Genomic DNA, 23,645 nt, shown 5'->3' with positions numbered 1-23,645 from the left:
TCATTCTATTCATTAAGAGAATGCAACTATATATCTATCCCAACCACTTTGAATACACAGATACAAAATGGACATTCATAGTTATACCCCAATTTTTTTTTAAGTTCCGAGAAATAAAGTTTATTATTTAAGACTTTGGAATAAAATGCAACTTTATATGATTCACATAGGATGAAGCAGAGAAAACATGATACCCAGAACTTTCCCCTATGCTGAATCTTTTATGATGTAATTATCACATGTCTATTTGAACATATTTGATTTTTAAAATTATTTCATAAGAGAGAATATGAATATTCAGTTACTGGTTGGCTATAAGCCAAATACAAACTTTAAATCTCCATACATGGTTTGTACAGTTTATTTCCAGATCAAGTAAACAACAAATAATTTAAATTTGTCAAGGTGTTATTGAATACACTTAATTGTAAAACATGGGGAATATAATTGCTGTGTTTTGAACTAAGTATTTCAGCTCTACCAAGGTTACTTTGCAATTAACATCTAAGCTTTACTAAGTATTATAAAGATTTCATGAAATAACTTCATTGTGGGCTCTCTCTGCTTTTCTCTTTTACTTTAATAAACACTATAATTATCTTTGTGTTCAGTACAACTGGATGAGATTTGGTATCAGCCCCCAACAACACTTTTAAGTTGTTCAGGATTTTCCAATATACTACTAGCTTGCATGCATGAGAAAGTTTTTCATTAAAATCAGTTGCTTTATTCATCATAGAATTATCTAGAGACATGATTGACTATAATGCTCAGTAGTCTTCCTTACAGAATAAAGTATCACATCTTGATATATATATATATAATATATATATATATGATTTAAAATCAATGTATAGAAAATGCCAACATACCACGTAATGTTTCTGTCATTCAGTGTGTAGTTTTTGATTGATTTCAATTATGCAAATAAAATTAATATACATTTTCTTCAAGCAACTTTTAAAAATTATTTTCTCCTATGTAACTTGTTTTGACAGAAAAATTATCTTATATGACTTGATATGTCATATTTATTGAGATTCAGGAACTTGATATGGTTATACCTTGAAGATTCACCTGTAATATACTGTTTAAAGGGTTGATATAGTATAGAGCAAGACACAAAACATGTCTGCTAGAAGACGTACATTTCTTAGTGACTGCTTAGCTAATAAAGGGCTTTTGGGTTGCGGATCTTTCAAGTATGAGGCAAGAGCACAACCTTGTCTGATAAGAGACAGTAGCCACTATTCACTGAATGATTTTGATGGCTCAAGTACTGCTCTGAATTCTGTAAATGGAAATGTCCTGCTAAAATATAAATTTAATGGTCTTTTCTTGGTCATGCTCTGTCAACAGTTCTATCTTTTAACCCTCCTCTATCTTAAGCCTCTTATTTTATACCTTTGGAGAGCCCAACTATGTCTTGACCTGTTTTAGACTTCAGGAGGGCTCTTTAAAATGCTTTTGCTATATTCTTCAACTTAGATTTCCTAAATGTTCTAGTTCTGGTACTTTAGCAACATAGTTAATGTGATAACTCTAAGGGACCTAAGTATCCAATCTAGTTTTCTTTTCTTGCTTGTCTTCTTTGTGCATTCTTCCAAGTCATTTAGAATCAATGGATTTTACTTTATAAAATGTCTATTATCAAACTAATCAGTAAATTTCACCCATTGTTTTGTAGCTGCTTTTATAGTATTTGTTCCTCTATTACTGATGTAGCCCCAGTTTCACCACCTCATTCCCTGACAAGTTCTCATGCCTAAAAAATACAAATACTAAACTGTTTTGATATGCTTCCTTTTTGATATAAAAATCTCAGCCACATTAGAAATTCTAATAATGTCCCCTGAACTCTGATTCCATGCCTAACAAACATTACCTTATTTCCCCACCAGATCAAATAATGTTTAATTCCTTATTTTAATAAAAAGGGCAAAAACAAAGAGCTGTTCAGCACTGTCCTATCATTTCCCTTCTTTGGCCATTCATTCTAATGTGTTCACTATTAATTTGTATATTTCTATATTTTTACAGAAGATGTCTATTCAAGCCCAGTTGGTTTATTTACTAATCTCTAGTCACTGCAGTTTTCATATATTCACAAATTGCTAGCCAAACCTTAGAGCTGTTTCTAATTCCAACCCCAAATTCATCTCTTCAATGAGGTTACCCATTCTCAGTCTAGAATGATCTATATTGCTATTTTTAGTGGTATTAATTTCATAATTTACAATGAAATAATTTACAATAATTTACAATGAAATAATCTGGTTTTCTTATTATGTGGCAGTTGTATTATTCTTGTATTATTTTTAACATACCTTTCTGTTGTTTTTTGCTCTAAACTATGAATTCTTAAAGGTAAAATGCTGGCCTTCAGAGCTGCATCTTTCTTATATGATCTTCAGTACAATTATTTTAAGTATACCAGAGGTCTAATTTTTGCCTCTTATAGGACTTAATGGTGTTGTGAAACAACATAATTATTTTAAAGGAGCTATTCATGGAACTCAGGAGACAGAACTAATTTTACACTAACTTTGAAGCTGTATGGCAAGACTTCTAATAATACTTAGAAATAATTTACTCAATAATATTTGGTTTCTTTCAGGTGAATGTTGAACACTATTGTTTTATAATTTACTTTTTCTCTAAAAGTAATCACATAAGAGAAAACAGGGAAAAAAGTAAATATTGTTTTGATATATTTCTGTTTATCCTTTTTAAGGGGAGGATTCACATGACAAATGAAATGAAAGGCTCTTATTTGGTACAGGCTTCCCTGTAACAATGTCATTTATTCAAGCATGTGCTTTCTTTAATAATTAAGAGGGAAATCTGTGAAATTGTGCTGACTTCCTGTTTTGGTTCTAAATAAGTGGATGGAGTGGAAAATGGAGGACAGAATGCAATTCACAGATGTATTCAAATGTATATTTTCGTATAAAATACATACTTTAGATATATTAATATTCATAATCTTACTTAATACCATCTGCTTTTTCTATTCCACAGTCTTAAAAATATTTTTCACAGGCCTGGCCTAGGTGCTGGCTGGAATGAGGATCCAGAGAGCTGGCTGGTGGTCTGGTCTGGGGCCCTCCAGTCCCTTACTCCACCTAGCGTGCAGGCCTGGTATGTGAATGGGGCAGCATAGACACCTCCAGACCCTCACTCCAGCCAACACCCAGGCCAGGTGTGTATGTGGAACTTCCTCAATCAGACAGGCCAAGTATGGTACCCTGAGGCAGAACTCTCAGCAGAGAAGCTAGAGGCAAGATCCATCCTGCTGATCCAGGAGCAGATCATCTTGTCAGAGTGGCACAGCGACTTCACTTCCAAGGGCTGCAACAGGAATAAGTGGACCATAGCAGCCAGACCCAAGCCACACACACTTGGATGAGTTTGAATGTGGTAGATCCAGATCTGGTACTAAGGTAATAACTATTCTAAAGCTCTACACCAAAGGTCAGAAGACAGTGCTATACAAAATGACAAAGAGAAGGAGCAAAATACATTGTTAGGCACCCAGCCCACCCAGAACAAATGCAGGAAACAAAGCATAGAAGAGAGGTTAAGCTCAACTGCGTATGCTGTAGGGTAATAATAGTAAACTTCTCTTCTGGAGGGTTAACAACCTAAGTTTGAGGACCAAAATTTAGAGAAAAAGAAGGGCTGCAAAGACAGCCAACATTTTCGCCCTAGCCTTTCAAGGTCAGTGAAGACTCAGACATATAGACATAGGGGAACTTTTACTGTAACATCATGTAACTTAGTAGTGTCCCAAATTTTCTGATCAAGGAGATTAAGGGGCCACAGAGGAGAGTGATCGATGATGTAAAGTGTGCCTAAGGAGAGTCACATGGAGAGAAAACATTCTCTCAGGCTTTCACAGAGAGCACACTGGTCAAGCAATGGCCATGACTCATCCACATGGCTGACACTGACAAAGATCTACAAACTGCGGTACAGGGTTACAGGATAAATCCTGAGGGGATTTGACTGACCTTATCAGATACAAAAGTTACATTTCTTGTTACATAGGCCTTGCTTTACCTTAGTCTTAACCATCCAGTAGAAAAGTATAAAAGTGAGGTATTAAAGTAAAGCCACTTTAATATGCTGCGCTATAAATAGCTCGAGTCAACAACTTCTGACATTGCCAGTCCTATGGTAAATCCACTATTATTATGGATTACTGGACGCTATTGGAATATTTTGCTGAATTCATGCACCTACAATATTAAATGACAATGGAATATCCTTCTCTGACAAAACTAAACAAAAAAAGGGGATACAAATGAAGGACCATTTTGTATCTGTATATTCAAAATAGGATAGATATACAGCTACTTTCTCTTAATTCAATGAATAGAAAGATTTGTTCTAATAGTGTTTATGGACAGGATATCATGCCTGCGTCTTGTACAATGAATAACCATTAAGACAACAATATGCAGTATATTAATTATTGAAACTGTCTTACTAATAGGTTTTGAAACTGTCTCAATGCTATTTGCTTCTCAATAAAATTATTTTTAAAAAAGAAATTGGAAATTAAACACCTGAAAGCTCTGAAATGGTAGTGTCTGAAGTAAAGAAACAACTGCAGAGAGGTATACAGGCAATTAGATCAGAAATAACTTCTTTCTTTTCTTTTTTTTTTTTCTTTTTTGGTGGAACTGGGTATTGAACTCAGGCCTCTGCACTTGCCAAGGAAGCGCTTATTGTACTGGGCCATCTCCCCAGCCCTCCAGAAATAATATCTGGAGTAAAAAAAAAAAGATAACTATAATGAAAGAAGTACTAGTGTTTCCAAAGAAGACACTGGTTAAAAAAAATAGCGAATATAAAAATAATGGAATTGGTGTGAGTGGGACTGCCCAGGGCTCTCCGGACCCTCACTCCAGCCAGCGTGCATGCTCAGCGTGCGAGTGGGGAAGCCCGGGGATCTCCGGAAACTCACTCCAGCCAACACCCAGGTCAGGCAAGTGTGTAGGACCTCCCCAGGCCCTCTGGATCTTCACTCCAGCCAGCGCTCAGGCCCAGCATATGAGTGGGAGTGCACAGGCCGCACCAGATCCTCACTCCAGCCAGCATGTAGTCCAGGCATGTGTGTGGAACTTCCTCAGTCAGACAGGCCCGGTGCAACCCTGCAGTAGAACTCCCTGCAGAGAGGCTAGAGGCAAGACCCACCCAGCTGATCCAGGAGCAGAATATCTTGCCAAAGTGGCATAGGGAGTTCACTTCCAAGGGCTGCAGTAGGAAAAAATAAAGCACAGCAGGCAGACCCAAGCCACACCCACCTGGACTAGTTTGAAATTGGTAGATCCAGTCCTGGTGCTAAGATAATAACTATCTAAGCTCTACACCAAAGGTTAGAAGACAGTGCTATACAAATGACAAAATGACGAGACGAAATGCATTCTCAGGCACCAAGCCTACCTAGAATCAATGCAGGAGACAACAGCATAGAAGAAATTGGAAATTACACATCTGAAATCTAAAGAAACAGTTGCTGAGAGGTATAGAGGAAATGAGATCAGAAATAATTTCCAAAGTAAAAATCCCCCCAAAAACGATAACTATAATGAAAGAAGTACTGTTTCCAAAGATACTGATAAAAAAAATAGAGGAGAATAGAATAATAATGGAATCTTGAATGAGCAATACAGGAAAGAAATAGAAGCATGAAGCAGATTCAAAGTGATATACAGAAAATTAAAGTCTCAATCACAGGCTGGCAAATCCATTTGAATGAAGTGAAAATAGGGGCTTACCAAATAGCTTGGTGGATTAAAGCACCTGCTTAGGCAGACACAGGGGTGCAGAATTCAATCTCCTGGCCTTTATGAGAGCCCCACCCCCTGAGCAAGCTGAGAAGACAACTGAGATGGAGCATGGTGGTGCATGACTGTAATCCCAGCACTTGGGAAGCTGAAAACAAGAGAATCACTAAGAGTCCACAATCTATGCAGCTAGACCCTGTATACCCTGTACACCCTGTTCTAAATAGAGAAAAAAAAAGTGAAAATAGACAGTCAGACTTTGAAAATACCATTGCAGCAAGTGAAAAGATAAGAAAAGATCCCTTAAAAACAAACAGGATGGGGCTGGGGAGATGGCTCAGTGGAATAAGCACTTCCCTGGCAAGTGCAAGGGCCTGAGTTCAATCCCTGGTTCTACCAAAAAAACCCTAACCACTAGGATGCAGGAAAAAATAATTCAACATCTCCAAGATATGTAAAGATGAACATAAGACCAATAGGCATCAATGGGAAAGGAGTTAATACAAATGATATAAAAAGAATATAGGCAGAAGTAATAGAAGAAAACTTCCCAAATACAGGGAAACAATCTGACATTCAGGTAACCGAAGTGCATAGAACTCCAAAGAACATCAACCCAATTAAAACCATACTCAGACATATAATAATCAAGATACCAGAAATTCAGCACAAGAACAGTATGCTAAAAGCCTGTAGAGAAAAGAAACAGATCACATTTAAAGGAAAACCCATCAATATAATGGCAAATTTCTCTTCACAAACCATCAAGTCAAGAAGAGCATGGAGCAAAGTACTTCAAGTCTTACAAGAAAACAAATTCCAACCCAGACTGATATACCCTGCAAAACTCTCTTTCAAGTTTAATGGAAGACTGAAATACTTCCATGACAAACAACAACTAAAGAATTTTCTGACAACAAAGCCAACCCTACACAGACTACTAAAAGATATTCTGGAGTGAGATAAAAATAACCACAACTCCATGAATGACAACAAAAAGAACCCACCAAATAGGGCAAACAATTAAGCACAGGAGAAAAAGAAGTATACAAAGGCAGTTTTTCAATTATTCTTTTTTATACAGCAGCAAAATATTTCCATTAGCATATTCTACAAATGGACTTCTCCTGCACCCTATGGGTCATGATTCTGTCCAGGTCTACAGGGTGGGTATCAAGGAAATAGCAGTAGCTCAGTCCCACAAATGACACCTGGCTACCAGTAAGTGTCACGCACACTGTCCATGTCCACCACATACTAGAACTTTGTGTGATATCCTATCCCCAAACTGTTAGAAGTGCTGGTCATATATTTGCCATTCTAGTATTTTTGCTATGTTTTACTCTTAGGAATTCTTTACTATCAGCAAAATATTTTCGTAGTTGACATTTTTGTATATATTAACCTATTCAAATACTGTGTGAGTAATCCGAATTGATCACAGATTCGTACATATGATACACTACATTCTGGCCTGTCAGCTGGACTCACAATTTAATTTTAATAATTGAATATTATTTTGAAATATTTAATTTTGAATTAATTAATATTTAATTTTCTGAATATTGTTTACTTTTAATTTTTGTTTTATAACTTATACTGTATCTTTGACTTACAATCTACTTATAGGACATGATATAGGGGCTGGGGAGATGGCTCAGTGGAATAAGCTCTTCCCTGGCAAGCGCAAGGGTCTGAGTTCAATCCCCGGTCCCGAAAAAAAAAAAAAAAAAAGACATGATATATTTTCTCCTAGTATTAGAAACTGTAAAAAGTATATTTGCATTTTCCATTGACTTTATATTACTTCTTCCTTGTCTTTTACAAACACATACACAAGAAAAAATATGTATATAACTGGACATAAGATTGATATTGTCTTGTCGTTATCTTCAGTGACCGTGCTAATGGGCTCGTTTAATATAATTATATTTTACATAGTCCTGCATAACTATAATTTTGAGAGCTCTTTATTCTTCATTCAGGACCATACACCAACTTTTCTTGTCTTTTGGATTATGGTGTCTGTTATTTTCTATATGCTACGTCTGGAGGTATTATAATATTTTGAGTTTGTATAATTGAAAATGGTTTACTTTTAGTTTTGAAAGGTATGTTTGCTAAGTTTAAAATTCAGTGAGGACAGATCTTTTTTATCAGTCCTTCAAATAAGTAATTCTAGTTTCTAAAAAATAAAAACTGAATCTCTTAAGAAAGCAAAACAAAAATTGAAAAAAAATATTTTTCAGAAAAATCCAACTAAAATACATGGAGTTTTAAAAAGGCACCATGGATAGATATTAAAAGTTTATTGATAACATTAAAAAGTTTACTTATAAAGTATGTAAAGTTCTTAAAATGAAGGGAGAAATATTTATGTTTCTCAATTTGACAATGTCCCATAATCTGAACATTTTAAAATTAACAATGTGTACATATCTACACTAATACTTAACAAAATTTTTATTTCTCATTTTATTTTTTTAAAATTTATTTATTTTATTGAGAAACAACAATGAGACAGTTTCAAAACAGGCTAGTAGGACAGTTACAATAATTACTTAACAAAATTTAAGTTTAGCTTAGGAAAAAATTTTAAGTTTAGCTATGAATAACACTTCTTGACATAAAACACATTAAAGAAATCATGTAACTTTATTCCTATTTATTTATGTTTTTGTGGTACTGGAAGTTGAATCCAGCGTCTAGTACCTGCTAGGCAAGTGTTACACGACTGAGCTATCTTTTCAATCTGTTTCACTTTACTCTGAGATAGGCCCTCACTAAATTGCCCAGGTTGGCCTAGAAATTGCAAGTCTCCTGCCCTGGCCTCCAGAGTAGCTAATTTGTATCATCATGCCTGGCTATTTTATTTTTCAGATGGTAATGTCTCTCTGTGTAGCCCAGATTGGTCTCAAACTCATAAGCTTCAGCAGTTCTCCCACCTGAGTCTCCAGAGTAGCTGGGATTATAGGTGTGGACCAACACAGTCAGTTTAAATCTTAAAACTTCCATTGGAGGTTTTTAACCAAGGACTGATGGTAATCAAGGTGGTCTGTGAAATCCTAAAGAATTATAGTATATGCTTTTTTCCCTGAGAGAGATGCAAATGTATCTGTTTTTGATCCAGTCAAGTGAATTAATCAGCAATTTCCAAAAATAATTCCATGTAGTTTAGCATTTGAATACTTCTAAAAACCTACAAACTAGATACTAGAAATTTAGTTAAAACTAAATAGTCAATGTAATAAAATTAAAAAGGCTATAGTACAACATTGACTTTTTGTTTCAGCTTCTCAATGATGATGAACAATGAGTACGTTTAGTCAACTGAGCACCAACAAAAACCAAATCTAAAGAAAAAACTCAAACTACAGTTTCTTGTTCTCACGCTATAAATCTTTCATTGTATTTTACCCATGTTTGTGCTAATCACAATACCTCTGTGAAATGAATATTAGGGTTGTCAATATATTATCAATTAGGAAGCTGGGTCTGTAGAGATGACACCACACCATCTTTATTCCAAGGAATTGGCCAGGGTGTTTGTTGGCAGGATGGAAGAACAGCAAAATAGGAAAGAGCTTTGACACGTTTTAGGTAATAGCCATCCAATACTTAACATCACATCTAACATAAAAATCATTTTAACAATTACCTTGACAAAAGATGAAAGGAGCCAAGTGTGTTTATCAAAGGGAAGTTGAGTAACTGTAGAATCTTACAAAAAACAGAAATTTACAATAGATGTTCTTTTTCTTAGAATTAAGATGTAAAAAAAATGGTTTTTAATATTTAAGTTCAAGAGTTTAAGTTAACTTCTTCAATTCTATTTGTTGTATATTCTGGACATACAGAATATCCACCACCTGCAAATCTGTTATTTTCTAAAATCTGCAGTTTTCTGGTCATGAACACAATACCACAAGTCGAAAATTTACACACTATTTTATGTGGTGGGTCACAGTCAAAGTGCAGGCCCACTAAAGGTATTGAATAACATTACCTGTTTTTTTTTTTTTTTTTTTTTTTTTTTTGGTGGAACTGGGGATTGCACTCAGACCCTTGCACTTGCCAGGGAAGTGCTTATTCTACTGAGCCATCTCCCTGGCCCATAACATTACCTTTAAGCTAGGTATATGATAGTTATATGAAACTTAGATAAATTCTGTGTTCCTCTTAGGGACTCACATTCCAAGGTATAATTACATATATGCAAATACAAAATTCTGAAAAAATCCAAAATGGGAAACATTTCTGCCTCCGAGCATTTGGGATAAGGGATATTCAACATGTGGATGAAAAATTTACGATTACATTTGGTATTTTCTAGAAAAGCCTCACTGGGCTTTCTTATTTTATACATTATTTTCAAAGATTAAGTATAGATTATTTTAAAAACACATATGCCATAAATCTATTTCATTAAGGAATGACCTCCAAGTATAATACTAGAACAGGCATCTTTTAAACCTAGAACCATTCAAAAACATAGCAATAATTTGTTAAATGGGTAATAACAAGACATCATAAAAAGGGCAGAATTAGAAAGAAAAAAGATAATCTTACCAAAGTCTGCAAATGCTGACTGCCCAACCACCAGCATATTTTGAGGTGTTTTTAATATGTTACTGATAGAGAAGTTCCCATCCTGTTAAAATCATAAAATGTTTAATTAGACCATCATAAGCCAGTCAGTTGTCAGTATGAAACAAAGATTTTTAAAACTAATTTTATGAGAAACAAATAGCAATGAGACAGTTTCAAAACAGATTAATAGGGCAGTTTCAATAATTAATACATTGCATATTGTTGTCTTCTTAGTGTTTATTCATAGTACAAGATGCAGACATGATATCCTGTTCACAAACACCATTAGAACAAATCTTTCTTCTCATTGAATTAAAAGAAAGTAGCTGCGCATCTATCCTATTTTGAATATACAGATACAAAATGGTCATTCATTTGTATCCCCTTTTTTTGTTTAGTTTTGTCAGAGGGTATTCCATTGTCATATAAATATTGTAGGTACGTGAATTCAGCAAAATATTCCAATATCGTCCAGTAGTGCATAATAGTAGTGAGTTATCTGTAGGACTGGCAATGTCAGAAGTTGTTGACTTGAGCCTTTTGTAGCTCAGCCTATTAATATTGCTTTACTTTTTATACTTTGAAACAAATAATTTTTAATGAAGCAAGGAAATCAACAGTTGAAGGCTTTTGTACTGCATTAAAATCATTCTAATTTTCCATCCATTATTATTATGAAACAAAAGTAACCACTGTAAGATTAAGAATTATATGATTTTCCTGAGCTTAGTGGTCCAAGTCTACAGTCCCAGTACTGAAGGAAGACTGCCATGAGTTCAAGGCCAGTCTGTACTACATAGTGAGACCCTGTCTCAAGTACCCCATGAAAAAAATCAATCAATCAATCAGTCAGTCAGTCAACAACACACACACACACACACACACACACACACACACACAGGCACACACACACAAAGGAATTTATGATTTTGAAGTGCTCTGCTATCAAATCTAATGGACCACCCCATTATCAAAGTGTCATTATAACTTCAGTCATAATGAGTATCTTCTAAATTCAAGTACAGTGGAATGCTCTGAAAATACAAATAAGTATAAAAACTAGTCCTTATCTTCAAAGAGTTTTAGTCTAGTTGGGAGATTTTCTGAAAGCAACAGAAGTCATACAAGTAAGCAGCAAAGGCTAGAAGACTCCGTTAGGGAGAACTGGGAAAAAATAAGCATATGAGAGGAGAACTGTAATGGCCCTTAAGGACACATGAACTCATGTGCATCATTGAGGAGTGTTTTTACAAATTAAAAGGAGAGTAAGATATCACATCTGTCATTTACAACAAAAAAGGAAAATCTATTATAGAACTCTACAAAATCAAGTTGTTCATAATGAGCTCTTACTACTGACATCTCTATTCACTTTTTAATATATTGACTCTGCTAACCACATACTTTATATAGGGTATCTATATACTTGAATGCTTTTCCTTCTTTGTTCCTCTAATGATACTGCAGGGAGTGGAAATGCTATAACAAAAGCACAAGAACTGATGTTTGAGGACCATAAGTAGTAAGATTTGTCTTAGGATGGGCAATTAAATCATTCATTTCATTTTTTACATATAGAAACATTCTCTTACTGTTATTAAAGTATCTGATACATTTTTAAAAGATTTTTTTCTATAGTTATCTTACTTATATAAGTATATTAAAGGTTTCCTGCCAGTCTTCTTAAAATCTGAAACTGTAGAACTGTTGTGTCAGATTTGCTGAATTTCTGACTTCACTGTCAAGTGCTTTCCCTATTTTTTTTTTTTTTAAATCAGAACGATTTTAGTGGATCCAATGTTTCTTGAAAGAATGGGAAAATCACTCTTAGGACAGATCAACCTCATATGCGATAAAACTGAATATGAACTCAATATACTGCAGCAGTGAGTGGGCTACCCCACTAGAGGCCTGGGAAATACAGTAGTGCATTTTCTATATTATACCTCATGACTCACCTCCATCAAGAAAATTTGGTTGGTAATAGCCTCCCATGTCTAAAGTGTCACATTCACTGTGAGCATCAACAGAAGTGGAAGATTTTCTTTTAATTAAGGTAGAAAGAGAACATACTCTTAAGTGGTTGTTCCAAAGTGCAACCATCTGCCCATGAAGGAAAGGACTATAACCCATGTCATATATACAGAACATGTTATATATGATATAGTCAAGGAAAAGACAATATTTAGACAATTTCCTGTCATTACCATATCTATTCTTTACTCCATTTGGCAGTATAAATCTATACGACTTAATTTCCATTAAGATTTTTCATCATATAATGTCATTTGATGAAAATAACAAACTTCCTTCCATATTGTTAGTGTTCTTATTGGACAATACATTTTGAAGTGGACATGACTACTCTTCAAGCTGAACCCCTTACCTATTTAATACAGGAAGACAAACACGGGATCATTATTCTTTTTCATTGTGACCCTACACTGAGAGGGAAGAGCACCAGTCTAGGACTCAGATGACATGGGTGATAGTGCTGCTTTCACTGGCAGATGGTTGCACTTTGGAACAACCACTTAAGCTGGCACTATAGCTCAGTGGCAAGTACCTTCCTGACAAGCACAAGGTCCTGAGTTTGATTCTCAGTACAATCAACAACAACAAAAAAGAATTATGGAACAACCACTTATTCCTCTGGGTGTTAGTTATTCACTGTCAGAAGTGAATGTTTTAGGATGAACTTATAGGGTTCTGGAGAGCATTGGATGGAATGAAAGGTAAGAAAGTGTTCTGCAAAGTCAGGTACTGGGAAGGAATTTTTACAATGACAAGTCTTATGCTTTCACGAACTCAACTGCTCCATGGTATGCTCACTCTTTACTATGGGGATTCTGTTGGGCTCTACTGCTTTCCTGCAATCCAAAATAGGATGTTGCGGGGTTCTGCTGCAGCTGTGTTCTATTATTTTCTTTTTGATTTTTAATATTATTGTGGAATGACTTCAGGGCAGAAGTTTTTTAAAGACAGATCTGCTAGTTCAACTCCCAACCCCACTGTTTGATAGCTCTAAGGCCTAAAAAGTTATTTTTTACAGATCAGTTGACTTAACTTTAAAATACAGATTTACAAGTTTTTATTCTTTGTGTGTAATCAATGAGATAATCCATTCACGGCGCCTACAACATGGTAATACATTTAGTTAATATTATATACCATAAGTAGTAGGAACCCTATTAATACTACTTGTCAAACTGGGAAGCAGAAGAGCCACAGTGGTTGATAAGGGGACTGTCTGTCATTTTGTGCTTGATTTTCAACCAGAAGTGCTATGCTGCAGCAAGTCCCCTTTCATGGATGAGTCCAATGTTTTAGGATGAATATTTTAATAGTTAATATGAAAACTGTCATATCCTTAACATTAAGAAGTGATCAGGAAGCGATATGTGACAATTATCATGTTTATCTTTATTCACATAAAGCAATGGCTCCAGACTTGGGTGATTTTATCTGCTATGAAACATCTGATGATGGCTGTATACAGTTTTGATTGCCAAAACTGGGGATGGGGTGGGTACTAGTATCTAGCAAGTAGAGGCCAGCAGTACACACTACAATACATGTGACAGCTCTCCACGACAAAACGACAATAATGTCAAAATTGTAACATTCTGACCACTCTGAAAGTCTTTTCCAATGATATACCTCCTTATTCTTCCCTAAGTCCCACTTCTACATTTCCAATTACTTTCTCAACATAGCTCTATTCTAATTTTTTCCCTACCCCAAAGAAGTTATATTTTTTCTTTCTGCTATATGGTCATCTCATCTTCTATCTCCCCTTTCCTGTCCATGGCTCACTTCCTTCCCTGGGTGTTGTGCATTCTTCTTGTGTCACTTGTCCACCTTCGGAAAACTCACGTTCTCCTCTCTTAATACACAGCAGCCAGATTAACTGCAATGGTGAAAGCTACATTCATCCCACTCTTAGTTTTAGAACATTTAATCAGCTCTGAATAGATTTTTAAAAGATCAAATTACCTAAGTCAAGGCCTTTGCTGCTATGGTCTAAACCAATTGTACAATTTTATCTTACAATAGCTCTTTCATGCACTGGCCATAATCAGCCACTTTGAACTGAGTATATCCAGGGTTTCCTGTATACTTCTTTGTTTTCTTCTTTGTTCTTTCTCTTCTTTCTCACTTTAAATCATTAGAATCCTATTCATCTATACTAACCATTTCAAATATCTCATCTTTCTTGAAGCTGTCCTTGATAATTGTAAGTGGTCAGAGAAAGAACTGCTGTATTTCAAATTCTATAGCACAATGTTTGTAGCTCTTCTCAGACCAGCCACAAACATTCAGAACTCAGCCTTCTTTTGGCCTATAAGCTCTATTCACATCTGTATCTCCGAGGGCAAAGCCATGGAGCTGTATACACACTTGATGCTCTGAAAAACTTTTTTTTTTTTTTCTTTTTTTCCCCAAAGCTGAGTATCAAATTCAGTGCCTTGCTCATGCTAGGCAAATGGCCAACCATTGAGGTGTATTAGTCCTTGCACTTGGGAGGATGACAAAGGAGGATTGCTGTGAGTTGGGAGTTTGAGGCCAGCTTGGGCTATGCAGCAGGACCACTCTCCTGCCTCCAAAAGAGACATCTTGCAGTTCTACTAGCTGACATGGTATGGGTTTTTCAGTTTTTGTTTGGTTATTTATTTTTGCTCAATTTCACGTTTCTATAAAGTAACCAATTTCTCATTTAAATTGATCACTCATGAGTATACTTTATCTGAACTGGTTAATTTTGAATCTATATACTCTGTAATTTGTACGGATGACTTAGCATGGATATTGACAAAGATCATCCCCTTAACCAAACTTTCCTTGGGCTCCTGTGAGATCTTTCTTTGACCAAGCCCAAAATGGCTGCTTCTTCATTCTTGTACAGGTCAGTTGTGGGGAGGGCCCTATGGCCTCGCTTGGCCTGTCTTTAGCTAAACTCCTGTTAGATGAGTTTAGCAAAGAATTATCCTGCTACTATAGCAATTTTAATTCACTGACCTCCAACCTGTTCCTGGCTAGAGTCTCACTTTCTTTTGTCATATTTGTAATTGAACCCAATCTTTCCTTCCTATCATAAAACCTCATTAAAGCAGCTGTCTTGAATACAATGTGTCTTAACTATCTTTAACAAGTGTCTGAATAAGTTTTTCTTTCATAGTTTCTCACTGATGCCATGGCTTTATTGCAAGAACAAGTCTTGGTCCCTATTATCTAACTAAGTTTAGAAATTTTCTCTAAAGAAAATGATATTCAAGGGAAAAGCACCCCAATCAATCCTATTCTCTTTATGAAGTTTTTTTTTTTTTCCTACTGAGCTTTTTTACTTTATTATCTTTGAAACAGACTAGGGTGAAAGGACATCTTATACTTTTAAGTATTTCAAAATTTTATGTACACAACCCATTTATCTGTATTGAGACTCTATTCTCCTCAGCCACGAACTAATTGAATAGACCTCTCATTTTTCTAATACTGTATCTCAAGGTTCACTTGAGGTAGGAATCAAAGGTCATCCAGGAATGACAATCTTAACGTATATGAATCATATGGAGTTTAACAACTGTTACTTCTAATAATCAGAAATATAAATATAATAACACTTTTAATAAGTAAAATACTAAACAAAGATAAGTTTTTTGGTTAAGATAAGCTCCCTGCTTTTCCTTCCTCATGAAAAAAACGATCACACTGCTTAGCTTAAGCAGTAAGAAGCTCTGATTTTATCTAATTAAAGCCCTTATAGCTTAAGTTTCCATTCACGAAGAACTCTGAGTTCTAACCAATGCCAATGATGAAGTTCCTTCCACAAGTTTTTGCTTTGTATTTGTTAGAACTGATTATTTTTCCACAGCATTTTCATAAAATCCATAAAGGATTATGGGTTTAATTTGGATGAACTAAAAGATGATCAGGAGCTATTAGACAGGAAATCAAAAGATTTAAAACTAAAATTTGTAAAGTGTGTGTCAAAGTATCTTAAACATACTGTTTGTGAATTTGCACTGTCATTCTGTGAAGTTATATACCCATTTTCCATATGAGGGAATTTAAGCTTTAGGCTTGAAATCACTTAATATGTGATTAACTGTCACTAAGTTGGCTCATATATATTCGCTTCAAATCCTATCTTTTAGTAGAGAGCTTGAAATCCAACTTCAAGATTTCAAGTGGGTTACTGTTCATTAATTAATCTTTAATCAGCTAAAAATGAAACAATGAAATCAGTGTAGGAATCTTCTGTTAACAATTAAAAAGAAAAACTAGTGAGAGACTCCTTAATCTTACTTGACTTGGCACTAAGTTTAGTGTATGTTCTTATTTCTTTATAAGCCTGAAGGCAAAGAAGAAAAATTACTCTTTTAAAAAGGGTTTTCTTCATAAACCATCATGCTGACAAATTAAATGACAGTAACCTCTCTCAACAGCTGACAGCTTAGCAGGGGTCCCCTTAACTTGCACATTAGGGCAGGCTGATTGGTTTAATTGGCAGTCATGCCTAAAAACCTGCAGAGGAACCAATGCTGAATGATTCATTTCCCTCAGCAACAGTCGGCAGTTTGAATGCAGCAATGCAACCAAAGGCTCTTAAAGTTGCTCTATTTATTGTTGAAATCAAGCAACCAGGTGATTACTTTTATTTTCTCAATTGTATATCCTTACTTAGAAAGACATCATTCAAAAATGTTTCAAAGAAATAATTCTTACCAAATTTTCCCATATTTCAAACTGGAAGGTACTAGAGGCAGACAATGTAGTGAGGAATAAATCTAAAAGAAAAAGAAGAGAATGGAAATTTTTGTATTTGTACTTATATTTGTTTTTAAAACAAACAAACAAAAAAACCCCAGAAAACATGCAGCATAAAGGTACTGATTCTACCAAAATATATTTTAAATCATGTTTTAGCAAGTTTAATGTAATCAAAAATGAAACAAAATAAAAAAGTAAATGTCCTTGTGTTAGTATAATTAAGGAAAACTATTTAAAAGGCATATTTAGCATTAGTCCTTCAAAAAATTCTTTATGTTCAAGAATAACTTGTAGCATTCATTTATTATATATTTTTAAATAATCCTATCCTCAGTTGAGAGGTGACATTCTGATTATAACCACATTTAAAAGCTTCAGCATTATTTAAGTCACCACCTATCAGCATAAAACGAATCCTTTAGCAGTCGTATTAAATGAACAAAAATCATGTTTCAAATTTTGATAAATAGAAGAATTGACTTTGTAATTTCATATTAACAAAGTTCATTTTACTGGAAACTATAAGAATTTTATTATTTTTTAGGTTTTGTGATTTCTATGTGCTTGGAAATAAATGTTTAAATGATTACTAAACAAGGGGCTGGGTATTTCATCATATTGTGGGGTCATACAAAACTGCTGGAACTTTCTAAGAATAGTCATGCTGTTGCATCTCTTAATGGAAAGTTTTGGGAAAAGAAGGATCTGTGTTAAAGCATTTGTTTAAAAGGTAATCAATATAACTGATAAAGGATTAATAGCCATAAGATGTCTAACAATCAGTCAGCATAAACTCTGAACTACTTCAAGCGAGTAAAACCCAACATAATAATTTAACGTGAGCCATACTGTTCAAACAGAAGCTGTTGAAAACTTTAGCTCACTTAAGAATAAATTCAGGCATCTTCCCAACCAAGGAGCAAAAGCTCAGTGCCTTGCTGAGGAACCTAGCAGCATGAGATTAGAATTACTGCATTACCATGAACACCTAAAATGAGACAGAAAGAACAGCAGATCTATTACATTCCTAGAAAACCAGTTCAAATTTTTTTCTATTGGAGTTGAACTACTCTCAGTATACACTTTTTGTACGAAGTGTTAATTATGAGCTTTCTATTATTTTATAGAAAATTTGACAATTGTAATACAAAATGTTGATTCTACTTTCACAGTTTCAATAGCTATTTATTAAATTATAAATAGCACTAAATCTAGAAGAAAAACTGGAAGTATTTTGTCAAGTGGATTTTTAAAAAATCTCATTTCATTATTCAGTTATGTGAAGAGGTTACAGAAAAATGAATGATTCATTGCACAGAAATAAAAATAGAGGTGGTTAGTAACAATTCAATATGGATAATCATGCTTCAGACTTTGAATGAAATAACTGCTAGAAAAATTTTAGTCAACATAATAATAATGTCTCACCTTCCTACATGGCTAAAATTAACTTATACTATAAAATTAAAGGAAATGTGCTCAAGACACCTATAATGGATGATGTGATATGCTACCCAGATCATCTGAGCCATGAATGATTTATTTGTGCAGCTGATGAAAATACTGCTAGTAGATATCCTGCCCATTCCTCTTTGGAACAGGTTCTGGGCAGCCTATATCCAGTAATTTGTCAATTCAGAGGCATGAAGGGTATATCCACACAAAATGCAGGACAACTCTGCAGGGCATTCCGGTTTCAGAGCTCCTCAGGGTCAGCGACGGTTGTTAGTGACTACTGAATTGAAGCCAAATCAAAACAAATTGCTTACTCTCCTGCTCTTCTACTGGTACTGAATATAAGAACGCTCCCTAAAATGAAGTTTACCACACATGATTCTTAATCTCAGAGTCCGCTTCTAAAGGAGGGAGCTCAACAGTTGAAAGTAAAACTGACCTAAGAAAGAGCAGTCACAAAGATAAGATTTTGGAGCTGGGTCACCACATGGCTGGCAGTAAAGATTCTCCACTGGGGGAAAGTTGAACATGGACAGTCTAGCTGATAGTGCTTTTACTAATGTAGTCTTTGGTGTGTGTGTCTGTGAGTGGCAGGGAATGGACTAGTGTGTGTTATATTTCAAGCTTTTTGATAAATGGAGAAAGAATATAAGGACAGTGGAATTAGATGGCCATTACTATGCTAACTGAGGAAACAAAGTCACTATGACAGTCATATTTCTAATCAGCTAAAAATGACTGATGAGACATGAAAAGCTAATTATGGAGAACTCCAAATGGCCAAATAAGTGTCTGATGCTCAGCTCTTTCAAGGGAAGGGTCCAAACAACAAATGAATGCTGCTTTCCAAGGTGCATGTTTGAGAGTGAACACTGGTTCTCAGAAAGGGATCCACAGGAACCCTGTAAGATGAGGAGAGCTGGGATGGAAGGAGGGAGAGAAGAATAAAAGAGAATTCCCCATTGTGGGGGAAAGAGTAAACAGGAGAATTCCACCAGATCCCATTACTGAGGATACCAACAAACCAAGCTACAGAAGAGTTTCACAATCATCATAGGCTTAAAGTCCATTTAAGGGGCTGCCTACACAGTTAGGGAGCTGCCTAGAGTCCACATAGCAGCTTTACTTTAGGTGAAGAATTCACTTTGAGAGTCCTCAAACCCCCAGAATCCAGACTGCTGTAGAACAGCACAGTGCTGAGGATGGAACCACTACTGGAATTCAGTGTCTTCAGTGACAGAAGTCCCTGATTACCATGTTTAGAACTCCTTGAACATTTCAGCACACTTGCATAAAAGCCTGCAACCTCAGGAACCCATCTAGCTTCAGCAGTACATTATAATTGTGACCCCAGCACCAAATTCCATGCAATGTCTTTCTCTATAGGAAACAGGTGATTCATCATAGTATGGGGCACCCTAAGACCCAAGAAGCCAAGGTACTTATCCCTGAGAGACCTATGGCTGGTACTTCAGCACATAATCCCATCAGTTAAACTGCCATGTGCTACTCCTTGGCCCTGAAGCCAATATTCCTGGGCTCATATTGCCCTCTGCCACGAATGCTGGCCATGACTAGTATGCTAGCACTGGAATATACCCACGCCCATTATCACCATGTGATATTACTGAGCTGGAACATGAGTTTCCAGTGTCCCTTAAAGCCTGCCACTGTTGCTAACTGCTGTGGTAATTCACCTGAAAAGGCATCTTCCACTGGCTGCAGCAGGGCCTGAGGATATATGTACTGTGGCCCACACCTCAGTGCCATCCACAATCACCAGAGGCCTCACTGTAAGGACACATCCACAAGGGACCACAATAATATTACTGGTACCACTAAAAACTGCTACTAGTGGTGTTACAGAACTTAGGGCCATGACAGAAAATCTGTGGCATGTGTGCCATGGAGGGCTATTTGTATCATGTAAGCACTAAAATGTTTGCCACCACTGCCCTAGAGGCACAAGCTCTATTCTTCATGTCTTTGGCGCTGCAGCCTCTGGAGATGCTACAGAGTGCGTACTCCGCCATACTGCTGCACACATATCTGCCGGGGTTTAAAAAATTATCATTATTATCATTATTATTATTATTATTATTATTATTATTATTATTAGAGACAGAGTCTCACTATGTAATTTAGCTTCCTTCTACTCAGTAGGTAGCCCAGGCTGGCCTTTAACTCAAAGAAATCCTCCTGATTCAGCCTTCTGAAGTACTAGGATTACAAGTGTGCTCTACCACACCCAGCACTGCCTGGGTTTTTAAAAGTCTCTCCACCCACACACAGCTTAAAGAATTGAATAGGATCTGACCCTGGCTATCAGTTATAGCTGAAGAAAGCTATAGATTACACTGTGGTGCTCAACTGTAAACCAAATCAATACAGCCTAATGAAACACTATCTTAGGACAATGATGGCGAACATATGGCCTGAGTGCCACACTGTATCACTGAAAACTCCAGGTTTGCCATCACTGCCTTAGGACAAATTCTTTTGGAGAATGCCTTCTACTGTGAAAGCCAATGTATAGAACTGATAAAGACAACTTATTTGACAGATGGATAAATATCACTGAAGGGAAAGTATTAAAAAAAGGTAACATATTACCTCTAAAGGAACACAATATTTGTCTAACAACTGACCATAAAGATAAGGTTATTGATGATATAGTCTGTAAAGAATTTATAATACAGGTAATGAGACTAGCTCAATGGGCTACAACAAGATATAGAATGTTTCACAAAATTAGGAGAACAATTCGTTATACAAATTAGAAATTCAGCCAAGTGATTGAGATCATGTAAAACAAAACAAATCTTAGACTTGAGTAACCGAATGAGTCAAACAAAAACATAGTTGAGTGTTTCAACAGACTACATTAACTAGTGGAAAGAATTTCTAAATGTCCCCAGAAGCTATCCCAAAGAGGGATAGGCAGGGTGTCTATCAGCAGTATTTCTAGCACCTGTGGAATAATTTACTCACTTTTAAGAGCAATTTACAGATTCAATACAGTCTCTTACAAAATACCAAAGTCTCTTCACAAAACTAGAAAAAATAATCCTGAAGTTCATATGGAACCAAATAGCTAAAGCAAAACAGCAAAAAGAACAAAGCTGAAGATATCATAATACCTGATCTCAAGCCATAACTACAGGCATATCAGAGTATGACTGAATAGTACAGTGGAATAGGTGAATCTATAGCATGTGTGTGGCAAGCAGGCTGTTTCTATAACTGAAAGCTATAAAACTGGATACTAGCATAAAGATCAACATAAAGATCTGACTAGACAAAGCCCTCACTTAACTCCTGACATAGCTAGCATGTAGGTAGAGGAGCATGAAGAACATGCATGAGCCTATGGTCTATGAGTTCCTGATTGCAATGGAGTGGGGGCTAAGAAGAAGACGGAGCATGGTACAGGGACAATAGCAGGGGATGTGGCAGAATAAGTAGTAAGCAGCACAATGATTACATCAGAGACCTTTTACTCTCAAGTGGTAACAATCCCTTTATAGGATAGACACATATTCTGCATAGGGATTTGCCTTTCCTGCTTTGATGTCTAGCTTTAAAGATGTTCATAGAGACACCATTATGATAATGACAGCATCACTGTTAAAAGATTTGATAATGAGTTAAGGGTATAAACTGAAAGCTGACAAAGTCCCCTTTAAAATTAATTCCATCTAATAACAAAATAGAAGAATCCAAAGCATATAATTTTCTCCTCTGTAAAGTACAAACATAGTGAAATATCTCCCTTCATTGCTTTTTTAAAAAATGTATTTAGTACAGGGTCTACAGGTTCTCACTACACAGATTGGACTCTAGTGAGCCTCATCTTTTCAGCCTTCCAAGCGCTGGGATTATAGAGGTGCACCACTATGCGCAGTCTCAATCTTAGTCGCAGCATGCCTTGGGGGTGGGGCTGGCAGGCATGCCAGGAATCGAACTCTGTCCCTGTGTCTGCCTCAACAGGTACTTTAATCTGCTGAGCTATTTGGCCAGCCTTTCCCTTCATTGCTTAACGAGGTAAAGGAGAGAGATCTCTGAATAGTCCCCTCAAATTGCACTCTGGTTTAAGTTAACAATAGTATTTTTGATGATTTAGATACTATTTGAGTGTGTTTCACAAAGTTTTATGCCTGAAAAGATTTGCCCTCAAGCACTGAGGTGGAAAAATTTAGAGGTGGGACCTAGCAGAGAAAGCAGTAAGTTCCTAGGATACTGTCTTGGAAGGGATTAAGGTCCTTCTGCAGAGGGACCTGGTCGTGCCAGGAGCAGCTTGCCATGAGAAGAATGGAATTGGCATTCTCCAGTGTCTTGCTTCCTGTTTTCTCACTGGATTGCTTCCAGGATTTCTAGCCATTGTGATGCCATCAGCTGTAAGAAAGACTAGAGCTGATCAGAAACCATATTATGCTCTTGAACCTCAAAAATTGAATAGATTAAGACAAAATAGGAAGCCACAGGGGTTTCAGAAACTTAAATAACAACTTAGACTACATAAATTAAATCACATTGGAAAAAATAAAACTTAATGATTAATAATGCATCCACAGTATCTTTATGTACTGATATATTATGGTATGATGGAAGAAGACTAAAAAATTGAAAATTTCTAGCAATATATCTTTTGGTATAAAGGCTTAACATTTAAAGAAAAATATTCCAATGGAAAATTTAAAAAGTACTCACATGTCATTTAGAGTTCCTGCAGTAAAAGATTCACCTTGGATGATACTAGTTAATGTATTCTCATGAGTAATATTATGGTTCATTTTTAGAAAAAAAGCTGTTAAGAAAACTATTTCAGACATTTTCACAATGTGAAGAAAGAAGTATCATAATCTATGTAATACACTATGTCAATAGAGCGAAAATTAAAAACCACATGATCATCTCCATTGATGCAGAAAAGGCTTTCGACAAAGTCCAACACTCATTCATGTTTAAAGTTGTGCAGAAAATTGGAATAAATGGCCTCTACTTCAATCTGGTAAAAGCCATTTATGAAAACCC

General features: G+C 35.8%; 1 protein-coding gene across 1 annotated transcript in view; it reads right to left on the bottom strand.

Annotated features, from left to right (window-relative positions):
• Itfg1 (integrin alpha FG-GAP repeat containing 1) overlaps positions 1-23,645 on the bottom strand; it is a 292,179-nt gene that overhangs the window by 151,334 nt on the left and 117,200 nt on the right. Inside the window, exons 7-8 of the mRNA XM_004629193.3 lie at positions 17,112-17,173; positions 10,365-10,446 (exon numbers count right to left, since the gene is read on the bottom strand). Coding sequence (XP_004629250.1) covers positions 10,365-10,446; positions 17,112-17,173 — 144 coding nt within the window. The remainder of the gene's footprint in view (positions 1-10,364; positions 10,447-17,111; positions 17,174-23,645) is intronic.

The sequence above is a fragment of the Octodon degus genome, unplaced genomic scaffold, assembly GCF_000260255.1.
Source record: "Octodon degus isolate 3935 unplaced genomic scaffold, OctDeg1.0 scaffold00028, whole genome shotgun sequence".
Classification (NCBI taxonomy): domain Eukaryota; kingdom Metazoa; phylum Chordata; class Mammalia; order Rodentia; family Octodontidae; genus Octodon; species Octodon degus.
Note: the sequence above shows the minus strand (reverse complement) of the source record. Positions and strands in the feature narration are given on the sequence as shown.